Below are 18,348 nucleotides of genomic sequence, written 5' to 3' on the forward strand. Positions count from 1 at the left end.
CGATCAACTTTACGTGGAATATATCACGAATTGGTAATCAGTAATTTATAGGTAACCAATTTGCGATATATTCCACATAGAGTTGATCGATCTTACAAAACCATCTATAGACCTTACTGACTACCATAACCATTGCCATGAAAGTTCTCAAATCATAAATAAAATGGTTGCAATATAATTCGTTTCCCAAAAATGTATCGGGAAAAACAAGCTTTATTGAGGTTATTGAGGTAAATGCATATTCGTAATCTGCATTAAAAATGGAACCCAAACCCAAAATTTCATCAATTTTGGTACACTGGAACTATTTTAAATATGTACAATTACATTTGCAAAAATCACCTTATTAGCGCCCCTCGGTGTCACTTTATATGGGAGCGAGCTGTCAGTTGGTAAGTTTAGTGTCAAACAGTGAAGTTATTATTTTGCTTTCAATCTTGATTTAAAAATCTAGATGGAAGTGTGCGGGTTCGAAAAAAATATAGCTGTGCTCAGAAAACGAAGCTCTTTCAGATGATATATAAAAACCGATATATTTTTCAAAATTAAAGAACCCAATTTGCAATGGTAATGGTTCTTAACAACCGATTATTTGTAAGGTTCACTTTCATAAAACGATAAAACATAAGGTTACAACTTTAGCACATAAACGTTCATGTAAAGTTCCATAACCATTTCAGTTAAAGCTATGTAGAAATTATATACATTTTTTAACCATTTTTGGTAAGTTCAAGTTATGGTTCGCGTTAATGCGGGAATTCAAGCTGATTTATGAAATATTGATGTAATAGCTTAAAGCAGATAGGGGAAATAGATGTAATGTCGGCCTAAATGCCCCTAATTTGGGCCAAACATAAATACAGCATTCGACTAAATTTTCAATATCATAGCATAGCATAAACCAGGTTGCACAATGTCGTAGGTGGTACGAGCTCCAAACTGTTGTTAAGAAGGAGACCCACCTTCATCCGTTGCTGTTCGATAGTAATTTGTGATTAATTACTACCTCTTAGATAAAGGATGTGTCTCCCTCCAACAGATCAGAGCTGTCCTGGCCACGTCCTTGCATCTGGTGGGGAAAGAGGAGGAATGTTAGTCGGACACTTACTTAAGAGAAATGCAGAGAACTCTACAACTCCTCATAAGTGTCACGGGAAGGGTGAATTTTTGTTAGTAGGGAGGGTAAAGGCCGGCGCACAATAAATACGTTTTCGGGTTTTTTGACAGTTAGCCCATGCATTATCTGTCAAAAAACCCGAAAACGTATCTATTGTGCGCCGGCCTTAAGCCATAGGATACGCCCGCCAGCGTTGCTGGCAATCGTTATATCAAACATTTAATAAATAGAAGCTGGAAGTAGTTTATCTGTTCGTTGTTGCTGCCCATTACCTAAACATATTATTCAAAGCAGTCTTCAGATTTTGGAATTAAGAAACGTTATCAGCTCGATCCGGTTGCTCCTTTGCGCCTGAAAATGTTTGTTGATCCTAAACATATGCACAATTCATTCTGATCGATAGGAGGTTCTCATGTGTAAAAGGTTATTAATAGTATGTGGAATCGTAGATTAGAATGAAGATTCGCCCTTGGTCTATCTCCCACTGGCTAGCAGTGGCATTATGTATAAAATCTGCTTGCAATCATTTCCTATGAATGCAAGAAGCTTGAACCCGGGAGTTAGAAGGTGACAGCTCTACCGCAGCTACAATAGCCCATTTCAAGAACGCAAGTATTCCGAAGCTATTTTCACACATGATAAGCCCCTCTCCAATACATTATCGATGCAAATATATGTACACCATTGATAATGTACTGAAACTTTCAATCAAGCAGCAGTGCAATACTTGATTGACGCGTATTTAATAAGTTTTGAAATGATCGTTTTTAATTAGTTGGATATTTCCTATCGAGGACAGAGGGACGAAAAGGTAAATAAACTTAGCTGAGCGTAACTACGCGTAAGTTAGAACAGTCAGCACCACATGCAATGGATAAGAATTTGAAAGTTTTCACTTAATGCACTTTTCTACATCATTCTGTACTTTCAAATTAACACTTCTTAAAAATGAAATTGTAAATTTATAACATTTTCACTAGAACGAAAACGACGCAAGCAAAACAAAAACCAGCATTCGACTAAATTTTCAATAGCGATGGATGGAAAAGCGGATGAAATTTCGTTCGCAAAATTAGTATACATCGTACAATGTAATAGTACACTACCAGCGGAATGACCTCTGTGCAGCTCTTTGGATGTAATATCATAGAGGTAACTCTAAGACTAGAAGGTACCGAAGAAACGTACTCAACTTTTTGGCTCAACTCTGGTACTATCTTCGGTTCCAAGCTAATCGATACCTTACCAATCAGGCTGAGGCCTTGTTGTCCTCTGCTGTCCAAAGAAGTCGTCTCCACTCTACTCGATCCATGGCTGCACTTCGCCAGCCTCGTAGTCTGCGAAGGATCCGCCAGGTCGCCTTCTATTTGGTCGATCCACCTTGCCCGCTGCGCTCCTCTTCTTCTTGCTCCTGTTGGGTCACGCCATTTTCCCTGGGTCGTCGTGCGGCATTCTTACGACGTGACCAGCCCACCGTAGTCGCCCAATTTTTGCAATGTGGACGATGGATGGTTCTCCCAGCAGCTGGTGCAATTCGTGGTTCATTCGCCTCCTCCACGTTCCGTTATCCATCTGCACTCCACCGTAGATGGTACACAACACCTTTCGTTCGAAAACACCAAGGGCGCGTTGGTCCTCCACAAGCATAGTCCAGGTCTCGTGGTCGTAGAGGACCACCGGTCTAATCAGCGTCTTGTAGAGCGTCCTCCGGAGTCCAAAGTAGGCACGATTCCCTGCCATAATCCGTCTTTGAATTTCTCTGCAGGTATCATTTTCGGCGGTCACCAGTGAGCCCAAATACACGAACTCATCGACCACCTCGATTTCGTCACCGTCAATCTGAACTCGGGGTGGGAGGCTAACATTGTCTTCCCTAGAACCTCTTCCTTTCATGTATTTTGTCTTTGATGCGTTGATGGCAAGTCCAATCCCCCTAGCTTCAGCCTTCAGTCTGATGTACGTTTCCGCCATCGTCTCAAAGTTCCGTGCCATGATGTCAATGTCATCGGCGAAGCCAAGATGCTGGATAGACTTCCTGAAGATCGTGCCACTTGTGTCTATCCTAGCTCTTCTGATCACACCTTCTAAAGCGATGTTGAATAGCAGACACGAAAGTCCATCACCTTGCTGTAACCCCCTTCGAAATCCATTTTACCCCTCTTTTTATCTGTCGAACCCCTCATTTTATCTGTCGAACCCCTCATTTTATCTGTCAAACTTTCATAGCGAATCAAAACAAACATAGTGTAGTACTGGAATTTTGACTGGAATGGGGTACGTTAATCGATTTGCTTGGGACCAATAGACTAGTCAAGTAGTGATCCAATTGACCCCTTTGTCAAGCAGTTTTGGCGTGACTTTCAACCAGCGATTTCACAAAACTGGACAAACTAATTTCTATTTTTTTTTATGAAACGCACAAATGTTGGCTACACACTAAAAATAAAAATTGTTCGTTTAAAAATAATGCATTTTCAAATTAAAAGTCTTCCACTACTTTGACTACGACAATATTTAAAATGAAAGCAAAATTTTTATTTTAAAAGTTTTTGTTTCACTTTCTACTCGTCATTTTAAACAGGCATATTGTCAAAATGAAAAATTTTTAACTGTCAAAAATACCATTGATAAATGTTGGGTTGTTTCGTTTTTTCGTGCACCACAGCCATCACACGTGAAAAAAAAAACATTTGCCCGGGAAAACAAATTCAGCTTGCTCGATTTCCAAGCTTAAATTCCAAATAAAAAGTTGATGTTTTTCTATTTACTTATAATTTATTTAAAATGTATTCGCAGGTTCAGTGGTCAATGGAGTACGAGAATGCGGAAGCGATGGAATCTGGTTTGGCCAATAGTAACCTATTTCGGAATGTGCAACTGGAGTTGAATACAAGGTAAGTTTCTTTCTGGTTTTAAAGGTGGATTAATTAAAGGTGGACATTTGTTGCAGATCTAGAATAGTTCCTGAAAAATACGAAGCAATTTGCAGTATTTTCAGTGTTAACACCATCGAAGTCACTATGGATGCCATTGACGGTGGCTTTACGTGGAAAGCTTTCCCGCATAAACGCGAACCATAAATTGACCTTACCTTAAATGGTTAAAAATTGTTTATAATCCCTGCTAAACTTTAACTGAAATGGTTATGGAACTTTACATGAACGTTTAATGATAAAGTTTCAACCTTATGTATTATGGTTTTTTGGAACTGGACCTTACAAATAATGGGTTGTTAAGAACCATTACCGTTCCAAATTCTTGTTTTCTCCATACATTTTCGGAAAGAGAACTATATTAGAACCTTTTAACTTATGGTTTGAGAACTTTAATGGTAATGGTTATGGTAGTCAGTAAGGTCCACGAATGGTTTTGTAACATCGATCAACTTTATGTGGAATATATCGCGAATTGGTTGCCTGTAATTTACTGATTACCAATTCACGATATATTCCACGAAAAGTTGAGCGATAATACAAAACCATTAATGGACCTTACTGACTACCATAACCATTACCATTAATGTTCTCAAATCATAAGTAAAAACGTTCTTATATAGTTCTCTTTCTGAAAATGTATGGAGAAAACAAGAATTTGGAATGGTAATGGTTCTTAACAACCCATTATTTGTAAGGTACAGTTCCAAAAAACCATAATACATAAGGTTGAAACTTTATCATTAAACGTTCATGTAAAGTTCCATAACCATTTCAGTTAAAGTTTAGCAGGGATTATAAACAATTTTTAACCATTTTAGGTAAGGTCAATTTATGGTTCGCGTTTATGCGGGTTCCTCTAGCTGATTCGGTGTAACATCCAGAGCGAGAATCGGAGGACTAGACAATACTATCAGTAGCATCCGGCGCGCAATTTGGCAAACATGCAACGGTACGTCCGTGGAATATCTTCTATGATTAGTCATGGTGATAAACCTCGCATCAGAACCATAAACTCAACGAAAACTGCCAAGATTGATCGCAAATTTCTATTAGATCCACCGTTTGTTACGAAGCGTCATGTTGTATTTCACTTGGACCTGGAGTACTTCCTCAAAGATTACCAGTAAATGGGATGTATAAAATCATATCATTCAAATTATAATAAAAATAAACCGAAATAAAACAAAATGATACCAATATTTTATAGAATTTAAAATGAAAAGTAGGTGTTATAATATTAAAATTGCCTGTTTTTTATTCGAATGTTTATTATTTCAAACTCAAAATGACCCATTTTATTTCATCCATACCAAAACTTTCAAACCCAAATGCATGTTTTAAATTTAAAAAATTCACTTTTTTCAACCCAGTCGAGCTTTTCTTTTGACAGTAGGACAATTTATTTTGAAAGTCTCTACTTTTAAAAACAGTGATCAGACAACTTTTGATTTGATAATTCTTAGACTTTTGTTTTGAATGCTAACGACTTTCTACCAAAAAGAACCATTGCAAACTTTTAATTCTACCAATGGTTTTTTTTAAATTTTATTAACGATAATTCTTTGTGTGTATTTTTCTCGAGGTTCCAGAAGAAAAAATCTCAAAATAATGTTTCATTTCAACGTTTGAGTGGTAGTAAACGTCATTTTATCTGCTCGAATGAAGTGGTTAATTTAAAATCGTTAGTTTCCATCGGTTGGATACGGATACGTCTATTAACGTCTCTTTAAACTGTTCCCCTACAAGAGGAGAATTTAGTTCATTCGAGACGGTTCCATCGGTTGGTTACATTTTTAGTGTTCAGGAAACTGCTCGATTATTAATTATTCGTTCGAACAGTTTCACTTCACCACCTACATGCCCCTTCCATCGACTGACGTCACTGTTATAGGTTGAAGAGATAAGGCGAAAACGTCACAAATGTCATCTTCGATGATTTTTGATCATCGCTGTCAAAAGAGAAAGAAAAATCAAGGGAAAAGTGCATTCCGGTTTTGTCTACGTGTTTTTCGCTGCTTACGCTCCCAGGAACGGGAAAAATAAATAGCATTTTTGGTTGAAAAACGGAACTCCCGTCCAGTCCATTCGCTCCCATCGCAATCCTCGTCACTCGGCCCTCCCCGGGAAGTCATGTGCTAGTGGTGGAATACGGTCGATTATCGGTTTTTCGATTTTTGGTATTCAGTGGAGTGTCCCTCTTCGGTCGCTCGGTCAAACAAAACATGATGAAGTCCGCAATGATTTCACTGGCGCTGCTAGTTTTTCTGGTGTCCCTAGCGGCTGGCGATGAGCACAATCATATGGTAAGTTTGGTTTGGTGTGGGCAGGACAGTCGGAAAGCTTCCACCGATGACTAATGCTGGGTGCATCCGTTTTTTTTTTCCGGACATCTCCGCAGTACGAAGACCACGAAGAAGTGGTACTATGGATGAACACTGTTGGGCCGTACCATAATCGGCAGGAGACGTATGCCTATTTCTCGCTTCCGTTCTGCGTGGGAACCAAACAGACTATCAACCACTATCACGAAACGATGAGCGAAGCCCTGCAGGGGGTGGAGTTGGAGTTTAGCGGGTACGAGATTGACTTTAAAGGTAATTAGAACGGGGTTACTACATTACTGTAGCGAGTGAAAGGTCTGGTGGGGATGGGTGGATGATCGCATGGTAAGGGGCACTGCCATGTTTGTTTATTTATATTTGCATTGGATCGTTCAATGTTTCAACTGGAACTAAACGCTTGCTTGTAACTTAGCACTTTTTCACTTGTGATAATATATTACTATGGCTAATTGGGGGGGAGCTAATCAGGTAACGAACACTTTTCACCTGTTAATAAATGCCAAATAGTGTTCTACAGGGTTGAATGTAGAGATATTATCTAAAATTGATGCAAATAACAACACTGTCTGTGGCAAATTTCTTATTTTAACTGAAAACAGTAAAGCCATGTAAAGCTCTGTACCTGGGTCATCTTGTGGCAAACGTAGATTTGGTAGCTTCAGTTTTTGAAGTATCATAGTCAGTTTTGGATGAAATTAGAAACTGACCACTTTCACCGCACCTATAAAACAGCCTGTTGAATCAGTTGACAGTAAATAATTAAATTTTGCTCCCTTTTAGTGATCATTTTTCTAAAAAAAATTAAGACTGCTGTTGCTCTTCAAGTCGGAAATCGACATTTCGCTCAGCCTCAGTATTTTCGAATGCTGCTCTTTTGGGGTTAACAAAATTCTGGACCTATTTAATATTTCTATCTTGTCCTTTTTGACCTTTAGTCCATACATCTTTTTGTCCTATCAAGTTTCATTTGACGTTTTGTCCGTTTAAGTTCATTCGAGATTTTGTTCATTTCGACCTTTTGTCACCCCGCAATTGCGGCTGTAAAAATGTCGATTTTTAATAGTCTCTCCTCAATTCTTCAGATGACATCGCTCCGACCGAAATCTGCATGGTGGAACTGACCGAGAAGAAGCACAAAGCATTCGTGTATGCAGTGATGAACCAGTACTGGTACCAGATGTACATTGACGACCTGCCCATCTGGGGTGTAGTCGGCAAGGAGGAGGATAAAAAGTACTACATCTACACGCATAAAAAGTTCGACGTTAGCTACAACGGCAAGCAGATTGTGGATGTGACCTTGACTCCGGAGAAGAAGGAACTGCTGAAGGTGGGCGCCAAGATGAAGTTTACCTACGAAGTCAACTGGAAACCGAGCAACGTCAAGTTTGAGGATCGATTCGACAAGTATCTGGATCCGAACTTCTTCCAGCACCGGATCCACTGGTTCAGCATTTTCAACAGCTTCATGATGGTTATTTTCCTCGTCGGCTTGGTATCGATGATTCTGATGCGAACACTGAGAAAGGATTACGCTAGGTACAGCAAGGATGAGGAAGCTGACGATATGGTGGGTAGTGATTTATTCTGGAAGTCCTAGACGTTATGACAACTGCAACATTATTTCAGGAACGAGATCTGGGTGATGAATACGGATGGAAACAGATCCACGGAGACGTATTCCGACCGGCATCGAATGCTATGCTCTTTTCGGCACTCATTGGCGCCGGATATCAGCTTACTTCCGTGGTGCTATGTGTTATTAGTTTTGCAATACTCGGAGAGTTGTACACAGAGTGGGTTTAAAGTAGCAAATTGTCGATGATTTGACGGCTTATTTCATGAATTTTCATTGCAGACGAGGATCTATGCTTTCGACGACAATCTTTGTCTACGCAGCAACATCGCCCGTTAATGGCTACTTCGGAGGATCACTATACGCTCGGATGGGTGGGAAGCAATGGATCAAACAAATGCTCCTGTCCGCATTCATCGTTCCGGCTTTGGTCTGTGGAACGGCATTCTTCATCAACTTCATTGCGATCTACTATCATGCATCGAGGGCGATTCCATTTGGAACGATGGTACTACTACTGTTCGGATTATAAAAAATGCCCACGGTACTTAAAAGATTTTTTTTTTCGCAAACAGGTTGCCGTTACTTGTATCTGCATCTTCGTGATCCTCCCGCTGACGCTGATAGGAACGATCGTCGGTCGCAATCTGGACGGTCAACCGGACTACCCATGTCGGGTGAACGCCGTTCCTCGGCCCATTCCGGAGAAGAAGTGGTTTATGGAACCCCTGGTGATCATTCTGCTGGGAGGAGTTCTGCCTTTTGGGTCGATCTTTATTGAAATGTTAGTATTAGCTGAATTCAGGAGGAAGATAACACACTGATTGCTCATTTTTTTCGGCTCAGGTACTTCATCTTCACCTCGTTCTGGGCGTACAAGATCTACTACGTGTACGGTTTCATGCTGCTGGTGTTCCTGATTCTGATCATTGTGACCGTGTGCGTGACAATCGTGTGCACATACTTTTTGCTCAACGCCGAAGACTACCGATGGCAGTGGACCAGCTTCATGTCGGCGGCTTCGACGTCGATCTACGTCTACATCTACTCATTCTATTATTTCTTCTTCAAGACAAAGTGAGTATCATCCGTTTGTGATTTCTTATTCATAGGGGTTTGACAAAATTTTCCAGGGCTAGCAAAGTTTTGTCCAATTTTAAAAAGGGCCACTGTTTATTTATCAATAATTTCCCATAACCTTAATTCCAAATCTTTCTCGTTCATCTTAAAGATGGATGTTTAAGGTATAATTTGGTGCAACAATACCACTGACCCTGGGCATTGGGATAACCATTAGGATTGCTTAATTGCAACCAGGTCCCAGGGTTTGTCTGTATCATTATATTTTGAAAGATGCACACTAGTGATGCCATTTGTGATGTAGCGGACCAAAAGTTTGTTGGAATTTAACTACTAGCTAAAATCAAATAATTGTATAGTTTAGAATTATGATTTTAAATATGAATTGTTTTTTTTCTAAATAATTGAGTCTAATGGCTACAAAAACTATTTTTTTTTTATTTGGTTCAAAACTTTTGGAATGATTTTTTAGATTAAGACGATGAAGTTTTGAAGAAGACAAGGATATTAACTATCTGCACGCTGGATCAACATATAGCCAAGATAGAGGGATAGAACATCATTTTATTTTCATAAAAACAAAACCATCATAACAGATTATCAGGAAAGACCTTAAGTATGGGATCCGGGAGAAGAAGAAAGTTGGAAGACCATGCTTCACATGGAAAACCAGCGCAAGGCACGATGTAGAAGGAAGCGGTCGATCGGCAGATTTTTGGCAAGAGGTGGCTAATAACTGACCCGAGTTTAAAACAGCCGCGACAAGATTTTTCACTGAAATGGTGGAATCAGAATACGAATACTCGGAAGATGCTCTCAAGTTCAAGTTAACCAGTGCCCTCACGGAGACACCCTTGACGAAATAACTCTAGGAGTTAAAAGTCAAATAAATGTTAATGCCTAGCCTCAGTGATTCAAGTAGCGATGATCAACTGAACATCCCGGATTTAGTCTAATTAGTATCATAATAATATACCATCGCGCTATTGTCAAACTCTGTGATGGTAAAATCAACTAACAACTTCCTTTACTTTTCACCAATCTCGATCATTATTAACAGGTAAATATTCATTTTATTCAATTAGTACATTATACTGCCATTATCATTGCAACTAATTCATTTAGGCATATTCAATTGACCTGCATTGGGTTATTATTTTGCATGCAATGATATGGGAAAAGGGGGGACTCACGATTCAGCATGGAGAGTGTATGGGAGCCGTTCTAGGGGTTGTTTGGCGCATGTTATTCATTTTCGACATTATAGTTTGACGTGATTACCACTCACGTTCTGGGATGTGGCCTTGAGACTTGAGATTTGACCGTCATTCATTTGACCCCCTTATGTCTCACAGCCTGGTACCTTATTCTTTTCAAACCTGGTACGTATTTAGTTTAATATTGATATTACATTTGTAAGGAACAATTGGACAGCTCTCACCACTGCCGTTGATTGCTTCTTTTGGAATTCCTTGTATTTTTTCTCTCTAATACCTCGTTCTCATTACGCTCTATATCACGTGATATAACGAGATGATATCGATATCAAGTTGAGGATTCTGTGACACTACCCCGAATGTCACTACCCCGAACGCCATAACCCCGAACGCCATTACCCCGAATGGCCATTACCCCGAAATTAAGACAAATGAAAGAACAGCAAGGGGTCAAAAGAAGGGTACATTTTTAGAAGGAAATTTCGTTTTGGAATTTATGTATATATTTATATATATTAATATTATTAAATGATAATTTTTTATTGGAATTTTGAAGCTTGCAAGCGAGCAAGCTTGTTTTACGCGAGAAGCCCGAGAGATGTCGTTACTGAGGTCCTATGTTTTGAGATACTATGTTTTCAAGAAAAACTTTTTCAAAGTTTTATGTCTGTTGTCTGTGATTAAACGCTCTGATTAGTTTCACTTTACTAAATTGATGATACACTACGTTTACTTTTATGGAACTATGTATTTATCAATTCCAAACCATTTTAAAGCTCTTTAGAAAATGACAACCTTCAAGTTTTCGAGCACTTCGTTCACCATTTAAAAAGTCAAAGGGTCTAATATGCAATCCAATTCAATATGCAATACCAGTCGAAAACTGTTAAACCTTATCAAAGAATTGTTCGACCTGAGTCTAGACCTGAGTTGAAGAATTTCTCGTTATGGATTGAAAAATCGGTGCATGGAACGTTGAACTATCGATTACAAATTTATAACATTATTCCACACGTTATTATCCCAAATGGTCATTACTCCGAATCCCTTGCCAAAAGCTATTGATTACATATTTTCCTTATATATTGAAAGAAGGGAATATTCCCTTCCCTTCTTTATCATACATCCAAAGAATAAATTATTTTCTTTTTATATATTCAAAGAAAGGAATATTCCCTTCTTTATCATATATTTAACAAATTGATTATTTTCTCTTTTATATATTAAAAGAAGGGAATATTCCCTTCTTTATCGTATATCCAAAGAATTAATTATTTCCTATTGTTATATTTTCAAAGATGGGAAACCCCCTTGAGCCATTAAGGGGCTGTTCATTAACTACGTAGACAGTTTTTTTTGGGATTCTTGACCCCCCCCCCCCTTCCCCTGCGTAGACAATTTTCCATACAAAATTTTTAAAATTTGTATGGACCGTGCACAATTGCCAACACCCCCCCCCCCCCTTCCATAAACTGTCCACGTAATTTATAAACATTCTTTTCTTTTTATATACGCGAAAGAATATTCCAGGAATGACTATAATAAACAAAAATAGTCAATCTAATACATGGCATACTTTTCTGTGGAATGGTACATTCTGGGGAATGGTTCATTCTGGGAAATGCTTTTCTGGGGAATGGTGCATTCTGGGGAATGAGATTCTGGGGAATGGTTTTCGGGGGAATGGTTTTCTGGGGAATGTTATAGAATCCTATCATTTGTATTCAGTATAAATTGACCACTTTGTCAAGCAGTTTTGGCGTGACTTTCTACCAGCGATTTCACAAAACTGGACCAACTAATTTCTATTTTTAATTATAAAACGCACAAATGTTGGCTACTTTTCTCGAGGTTCTAGAAGAAAAAATCTCAAAATAATGTTTTATTTCAAAGTTCGAGTGGTAGTAAACGTCATTTTAAGTGCTCGAATGAAGTGGTTAATTAGAAAAGAAAATTTCCTTCTCAAAAATTTATCCCTTGCTGTTCTTCTATTTGTCTTAATTTCGGGGTAGTCGCCATTCGGGGTAATGGCCATTCGGGGTAGTGTACTATTCGGGGTAACGACGTTCGGGGTAGTGTCAACAATCAATACGAAACTAACGATTTTAAATTGGCTCACCACTTTAGTAGCCTATTGGTCCCAAGCAAACGATTAACGTACCCTATTCTAGTTGAAATTCTATTACTACACTATGTTTGTTTTGATTCGCTATGAAAGTTTGACAGATAACATCAGGGGTGTGTGGATTCATGCAGAACATGCAGGGGTGAGTGAAATAGCTTGGGACTGCTTGGGACCGTTGTTCTGGTACTGAGTGAGCCAAAAATAATAATGATTTTCTTCGGGACCCAGTGGTCTTAGAGTTACCTCTATGGTAGTGTACCGTTCGGGGTAACGGCGTTCGGGGTAGTGACATTCGGGGTAGTGTCACAGAATCCAAGTTGAGGTATTCACATTACGGTAACTTGATATAGTTTGTCATTTTTGACAGTGAGAAAAAAGAACAGCTTTGTTATTGTTTGCATGTGCAGCATCAGGGATTTGAGTTTGCTGTGGAAATTTATACTGACGGCGGTATCGCGTGGAAGCTTTCAAAGCGTACGAAGCCAGTACCGAGGAGATCCGGATACTTTTGACCAATGAGTGTCGGAATATTTGCTGCAGCCTGACCAGTTTCATATCATACAAATGAAAGCTGTTCAATGCTGCATTTTCACTTTCAAAACGATGGCTTCCTGGATCAGGTCATTGCGTCGATTTTGCAAGCTACACAGGACAGCCAGGGCAAGGTAAAGAAAGGCCACATGGACATTATTTAAATGCGGATCTTTTTAGTATCATCGAATGTCTGAGGCGGAAACAACATGCGCAGCGCTCAGCACCATTGATTAAAGTTGGATCACGCTCGCGAAAAATCTCTTATTCACCTACTTTCACCTTGATGTTGTTGACTTCCCATCGGGAGAGCTTCTTGATTTCCTCCTACGGTACCTGCGCAGTCGAAACAAAACGTCGTCCGTTCTGGTGACGGGATATTTTGGTTGGGTACCGGAGAAAATCTTTGATTTGTTCGACGGGCACACGAACGAGTCAACACTGACACCAAATTTCTCCACGGAATCCTCCGGAGGCGATCACCACCGTGAAACCTTCCATTAGTTGGCGACAGTTGAATGGATCCAATCCGATGGTATTGATTGCGGTAGAACTTCGTCTCGGGTAGGTGGGCAGGAGATTTAGAATGGTTGCTTGAAACTGCCAGTTCAGATTTTTTAAATGTTTTGATTGACTCAACGGATAAGTGACATTTCTAGAGTAACCTTTGTAATAGGCCTATGTCCAAAACGTAAACAAACCAGAAAATGAATTTAAAATTTTTCCGACACTATTCAATTCCTTTTTAAGAAAATTGAAATATTTTGGGCATTTATATTGTTCACAATAACAATAGTGACTGTATCTCAATATACAACATCCAAAATATGCGAAAAGTTTTCAAAAATATATGAAAATCAATAACATTTTAATTTCATAAATTAATAAGCCTTTTGTGAATCTTTCAATGGATAGGCCTTTTTTGTTAAGCCGTTGTGTTTGTCATCTGATATGGTACGCCCTTTGCTAAGCCTTTTCGCAACGTCAAATAAATTCAAAACAAATCATCAACCCTGCCTCAAGCAGTAGGGCCTAGCTTTGGTTTGAAAATTTTCAATCATCGGCCCTTCTACATCACTAGGCTTATCAATGAAATAAAATAAATGAATGATCGGTCGTTTTAGCGTGTGGGCCTATTAATGAACCGAAAAATTTCGCTGATCGACTGTTTCGAAAATCGGGTTATTTTTAATGATTTTTCTCGATTATGCGAAACTTTCCTACACGATTAGAAGCTATCAAGCGGTGCTTAAGAATGGTATCAAAGCCCGATTTCTTTACGTTTTGGACACAGGCCCATTTAAAATGTTACTCGAGATTTGAGGCCAAAAAATAGCGACCAGCTGTATCGTCGTCTGGTTGCTAGTCACTGCTTTTCAGGATTTTATCAAGTACACAACATTTAGATCCTGCTACGCCTTCCGTTGGATCGTGATGTACGTACCGGATCTTTCTTCTTTTTGAATCCTTGAGTTTTCAGCAGCTTCCGAATAACGGTAGTTCACTCAATGGTGGTGGAAGCTGCCAATTCCTTATAATTGATTGCTTTCAACAGGCAAAATAAACAATATTTCGGTTCCTCATTCACAAGCAAAAGTTACTTTCACTGGGTATCGATTCGAGTTTCAATCCTCTACTTGATCCACCATGACAAGTTTTTTGGGTTGGAGTTGGAAAACCACCGGCTTGCTGGGATTAGGAAACAAATTGCCGTGAAATTTTGTAGAGAAAAACAAAAACAACAACGAGTACCGTGTTATGATTATTCGTTTCGGTGACATTAGGTCACTCCGCACACCAATCTTTCGTCATCTTTTTTGTCAGTGTACCGCATGTGTGCCGCAGGTGTGCTGATGTTGCCGGTCATAGAGCAAGCTGCGATTGTTTGTAAAATACGCATCCCGGCAACCCGGTATTTTTGACATCTTGAATGTTTTGGTTTGAAATCGCAAGCATAGATCGGATTGAGGATGACGCGGGAAGTGGCAGGTTTACAAAATTTTGGTGTTTTGTGTTCATAGGATAATAAAAGTCCTGTGTTATAGGGTATTATAATGCCCTCAAAGGTAGATCAGAAGCCTAGCCTTTTGTGATGTGAAAAACAACGATCTATCAGCGGCCGAAAACGGTGGGGAACATTGTGGGGGACCGACTGTAGAGGATGATGAATATGACTTCGGTAGTTTGTTTAGTGTGAGTTGCAGCATTATTTGAATTAAGGGTACTAATGGGGTCTGATTATGTCCTCTTGAGCTCACTCTAGAACCTACATTTCGTATTTAGATCTATTAGTGAACAGCTGGTCTGAGTTCCTTTGGTAAATTCATCTAAAGGATGTTCCTGAACATACAGTCAAACAGCACGTAATGTTATGAACAACTACAATGACAGTTGTCCAGCAGTGCTCACATTGTATTTTCAACAATCCAATGTCTACGAGATTGTGCCGAAGGTCTGCCGATGGATGTGCCCAAGCAGTGCCGAATCTAATTTCAGCATAATGTGCTGAGTGACTTACCCCTTGGGTCACGCACACAGTCACTGTTTATGAGCAGTCTCACTAACACTTGTGCTTCAAAGTTTGATTGACAGAAGTGCTGTTATCAGTAACGTTTGACATTTGTATGCGAGAAGGGAATAGTTGCCAAACTTCTTGATTTGTAGTCAGGGTTGCTTCCACTCACTTGCTATAAAAAATTGTTTTTTGGAATAATAAAATCATTAGATGATATAATGATGTGTTGTACTTGCAAGTAACAATAAGAGGGTGCAAAATGTGTTTTTTTCTTCTTTTTTATTTAGGAGATTTTTAGCCGTAGGCTAGTTCATCTCCGTAAAGGGTGTGTTTGACTCACAAAACTGTCAGTTTCGCTTTCAGAGCGTCACAATCAGCGATCTTATGATTCATGAGCGTTCACTCAGAGTGAGTGCTCCCGTATCGTAAAATCGCTGATTGTGACGCGCTGAAAGCAATTTTGACAGGTTTTATGTGTCAAACACATACTTCACGATCTTTTCTTTTAAACCTCAAGTATTAATAACCACTATAACACCTAATGATTTCATAATTCCGAAAAAAAAAATTTACTGCAAGTGAGTGGAAGCAACCCTGTTTGTAGTCTTCGATAAAACGGTCCCTTTGATTTGAACTGTCAAACAAACCCGAGCCCGTATCTGATTCTCAATGTAAGTGTAAAGACGTTCCCCTGGGAAGTAATCAGCGTGATAAAAGTTTTGTGATATAGTGATATTACAGAAATATGGACTGGGAATCGAAGCGTCTCGCGGTTTTCAAGCTGCTGGAGACACAGAAGTAGGTCGGTGAGATAGCCTAGCTGCTGGGTGTGAAAAGAAAGTTTGTCTGACGATGTAAAAGAACGATTGGAGGATGGAAGTGGAGCTTCAAGAAGCCCTGGGTCAAGGAGACGCCGTTCTGTTTGGACACGGGCGTTGATAAAGGCGGTGGTCAACAAAATTCGCCGGACTACGGTAAAGTCTATGATTCCAATGGCCAAGGACTATCAGGTGTCGCGTATGATGATGCAAATCGTGGTTAAAAATGTTCTTGACCTCTATCCGTCTAAACTGCAACAACGTCAACTTCTCTCAGGAGCAGCAAAGAAGAAGCGGCTGGAAAGAAGCAAAACCCGAAAAAAAAATAACAACAAAAATACAATAAAAAACAATGTAACAATAAGACGTAAATTATTGTCTTAACAATGATTTATATTGTTACGTCTACAATAAATTTACCTTGATTAATGTTGTACAAAACAGTAAATTTCATGGTAAATGGAAAATTTACAATAAAAAAGGGGGGTTGTTAAGTATCTTAACAATGAAATTTTCGTGATTTCCCCATATAATTTTTTCAATAACATTATATATTATTGTTATTTTATTGTTGGTTGGCAAATTTATTGATTAAAAAAAATAACAGTGTACTTTAGAGTGTATGTGTTGGCTTGAAAGATCTACTTTATCGACTTTAAAAATAAATCGAAAAAATAAAACGTCGCCCCGGGAAGGGAAGGGGGTGGTATGTCTGTTACGGGTGAGTCCTTTTTTACTGGTTTTGGATTGAGATTCGATCCGGAACTTGTCAGAAATGGAGGCCAACTCTCCTGCACTCGATCTCTCTAGGTCACGTCTCCTTGGTGGTTGAGCGTCGTTGATAAGTTAATGCATTCAACTGGAGAGAATCGCCCATGAAATATGCTTCCACCTGAGAGTTATTTCCTGACATCTTCAAGTGGTGGACTTTATTATTATTATTGTATGATTATTGACTGCCGGAAAAGGTCTGCATTAAGCGGGATTTAGATGAGGCAGGAGAGTTGAGTTCAACTCAAACCGATCTGGTCGTAGGCGTTCAATTGACTTGGCAACGAATAGAGCCAAACGAACTGTCAAAGCAAGAGCCATACGAGCAGCGCCTATCTTGATTACATTGGCAGTGTTGCTGACCCTCTCATAGTCTACATGCTTCAATCAGATTTATTTTTATTGTTCGTGAAGTAACCCACAATGAAAATACACCAATATTTAATGTAACAACAATTTTTATTGTAATAGAGTTGTTCATTATTGTTCATGATCGAATTATGTTAACAATAAAATAAATGAAAAATACGATAAAAAACATTGTAACAACATTTTATTATGTACATTCATTGTACAGCTAGGTAGCAGTTTTGCCGTTTTCGGAAGAGTACAACATTATAACAATCATTTTTATTGTCGACAGTAAATATTAATGTTAGAGCATTGTTTCCACTAAAAATTTCACTGTAATTTTTTTTTCGGGAATCCTTAAGAAGTGGTAGGTAGTGATGAAAACGTCGCTAGAACTATTCCACAGCCGCAGTCAGTTTATGAGCAACAAGAGGGACGCACATTTTTGCCTGTGGACTTGGAGACATACTTCAAGTCCCCGCGTACATCGTACGGGCTAGGCAAAAATGTGCGTCATCTTGAAAACTGTCGCTTTAATGGCCCTTCGCTCATTTTCAACTTCTATTCAATTTTCATACTGCCGTACTCTAACGGAACTATCCACCTACATTCTTCTAAAGATCATTCTCTAGCTAATAAATCATCACACTAAAGCTTCATGTTAGCATTTCCAACCAACTCTGAAAATCGTTAACTTCGCGTATGAAGTAACATAAAAAACACTTTGAACTTAAGAAGTGGCTCGCGGATAACCCTGACGTCTTGGTGATTTATTCGGATGAAAAGCTATTGGACGTTGGCCGCAAATTTAACCATCAAAATGACAGAGTGCTATAGACAGGCCAGTGACAAGGCCTATACCAACAGCAGCGTTTGACAGTAGGCAGCATGTCCCGGGCTCAAATCGTTTATTTTGCTGTGCTGGGCCCGCTGTCACTGTATAACATGTTGCCTATGCGCCTGCCACTG

General features: G+C 39.1%; 1 protein-coding gene across 3 annotated transcripts in view; it reads left to right on the top strand.

Annotated features, from left to right (window-relative positions):
- The first annotated feature begins 6,019 nt into the window (after positions 1-6,019).
- The window catches only part of TM9SF3 (transmembrane 9 superfamily protein member 3), a 236,461-nt gene continuing 224,132 nt past the window's right edge, over positions 6,020-18,348 (top strand). For all 3 annotated transcript variants that reach the window (XM_065218009.1, XM_065218008.1, XM_065218007.1), the window contains exons 1-7: positions 6,020-6,356; positions 6,452-6,647; positions 7,478-7,965; positions 8,025-8,191; positions 8,254-8,479; positions 8,547-8,755; positions 8,818-9,048. In XM_065218009.1, coding sequence (XP_065074081.1) covers positions 6,276-6,356; positions 6,452-6,647; positions 7,478-7,965; positions 8,025-8,191; positions 8,254-8,479; positions 8,547-8,755; positions 8,818-9,048 — 1,598 coding nt within the window. In that variant the 5' untranslated portion in view covers positions 6,020-6,275. The remainder of the gene's footprint in view (positions 6,357-6,451; positions 6,648-7,477; positions 7,966-8,024; positions 8,192-8,253; positions 8,480-8,546; positions 8,756-8,817; positions 9,049-18,348) is intronic.

This window comes from Ochlerotatus camptorhynchus, unplaced genomic scaffold (genome assembly GCF_037179485.1).
Source record: "Ochlerotatus camptorhynchus isolate MF236.1 unplaced genomic scaffold, CSIRO-AGI_Acam_v1.1 ptg000082l, whole genome shotgun sequence".
Classification (NCBI taxonomy): Eukaryota; Metazoa; Arthropoda; class Insecta; order Diptera; family Culicidae; genus Ochlerotatus; species Ochlerotatus camptorhynchus.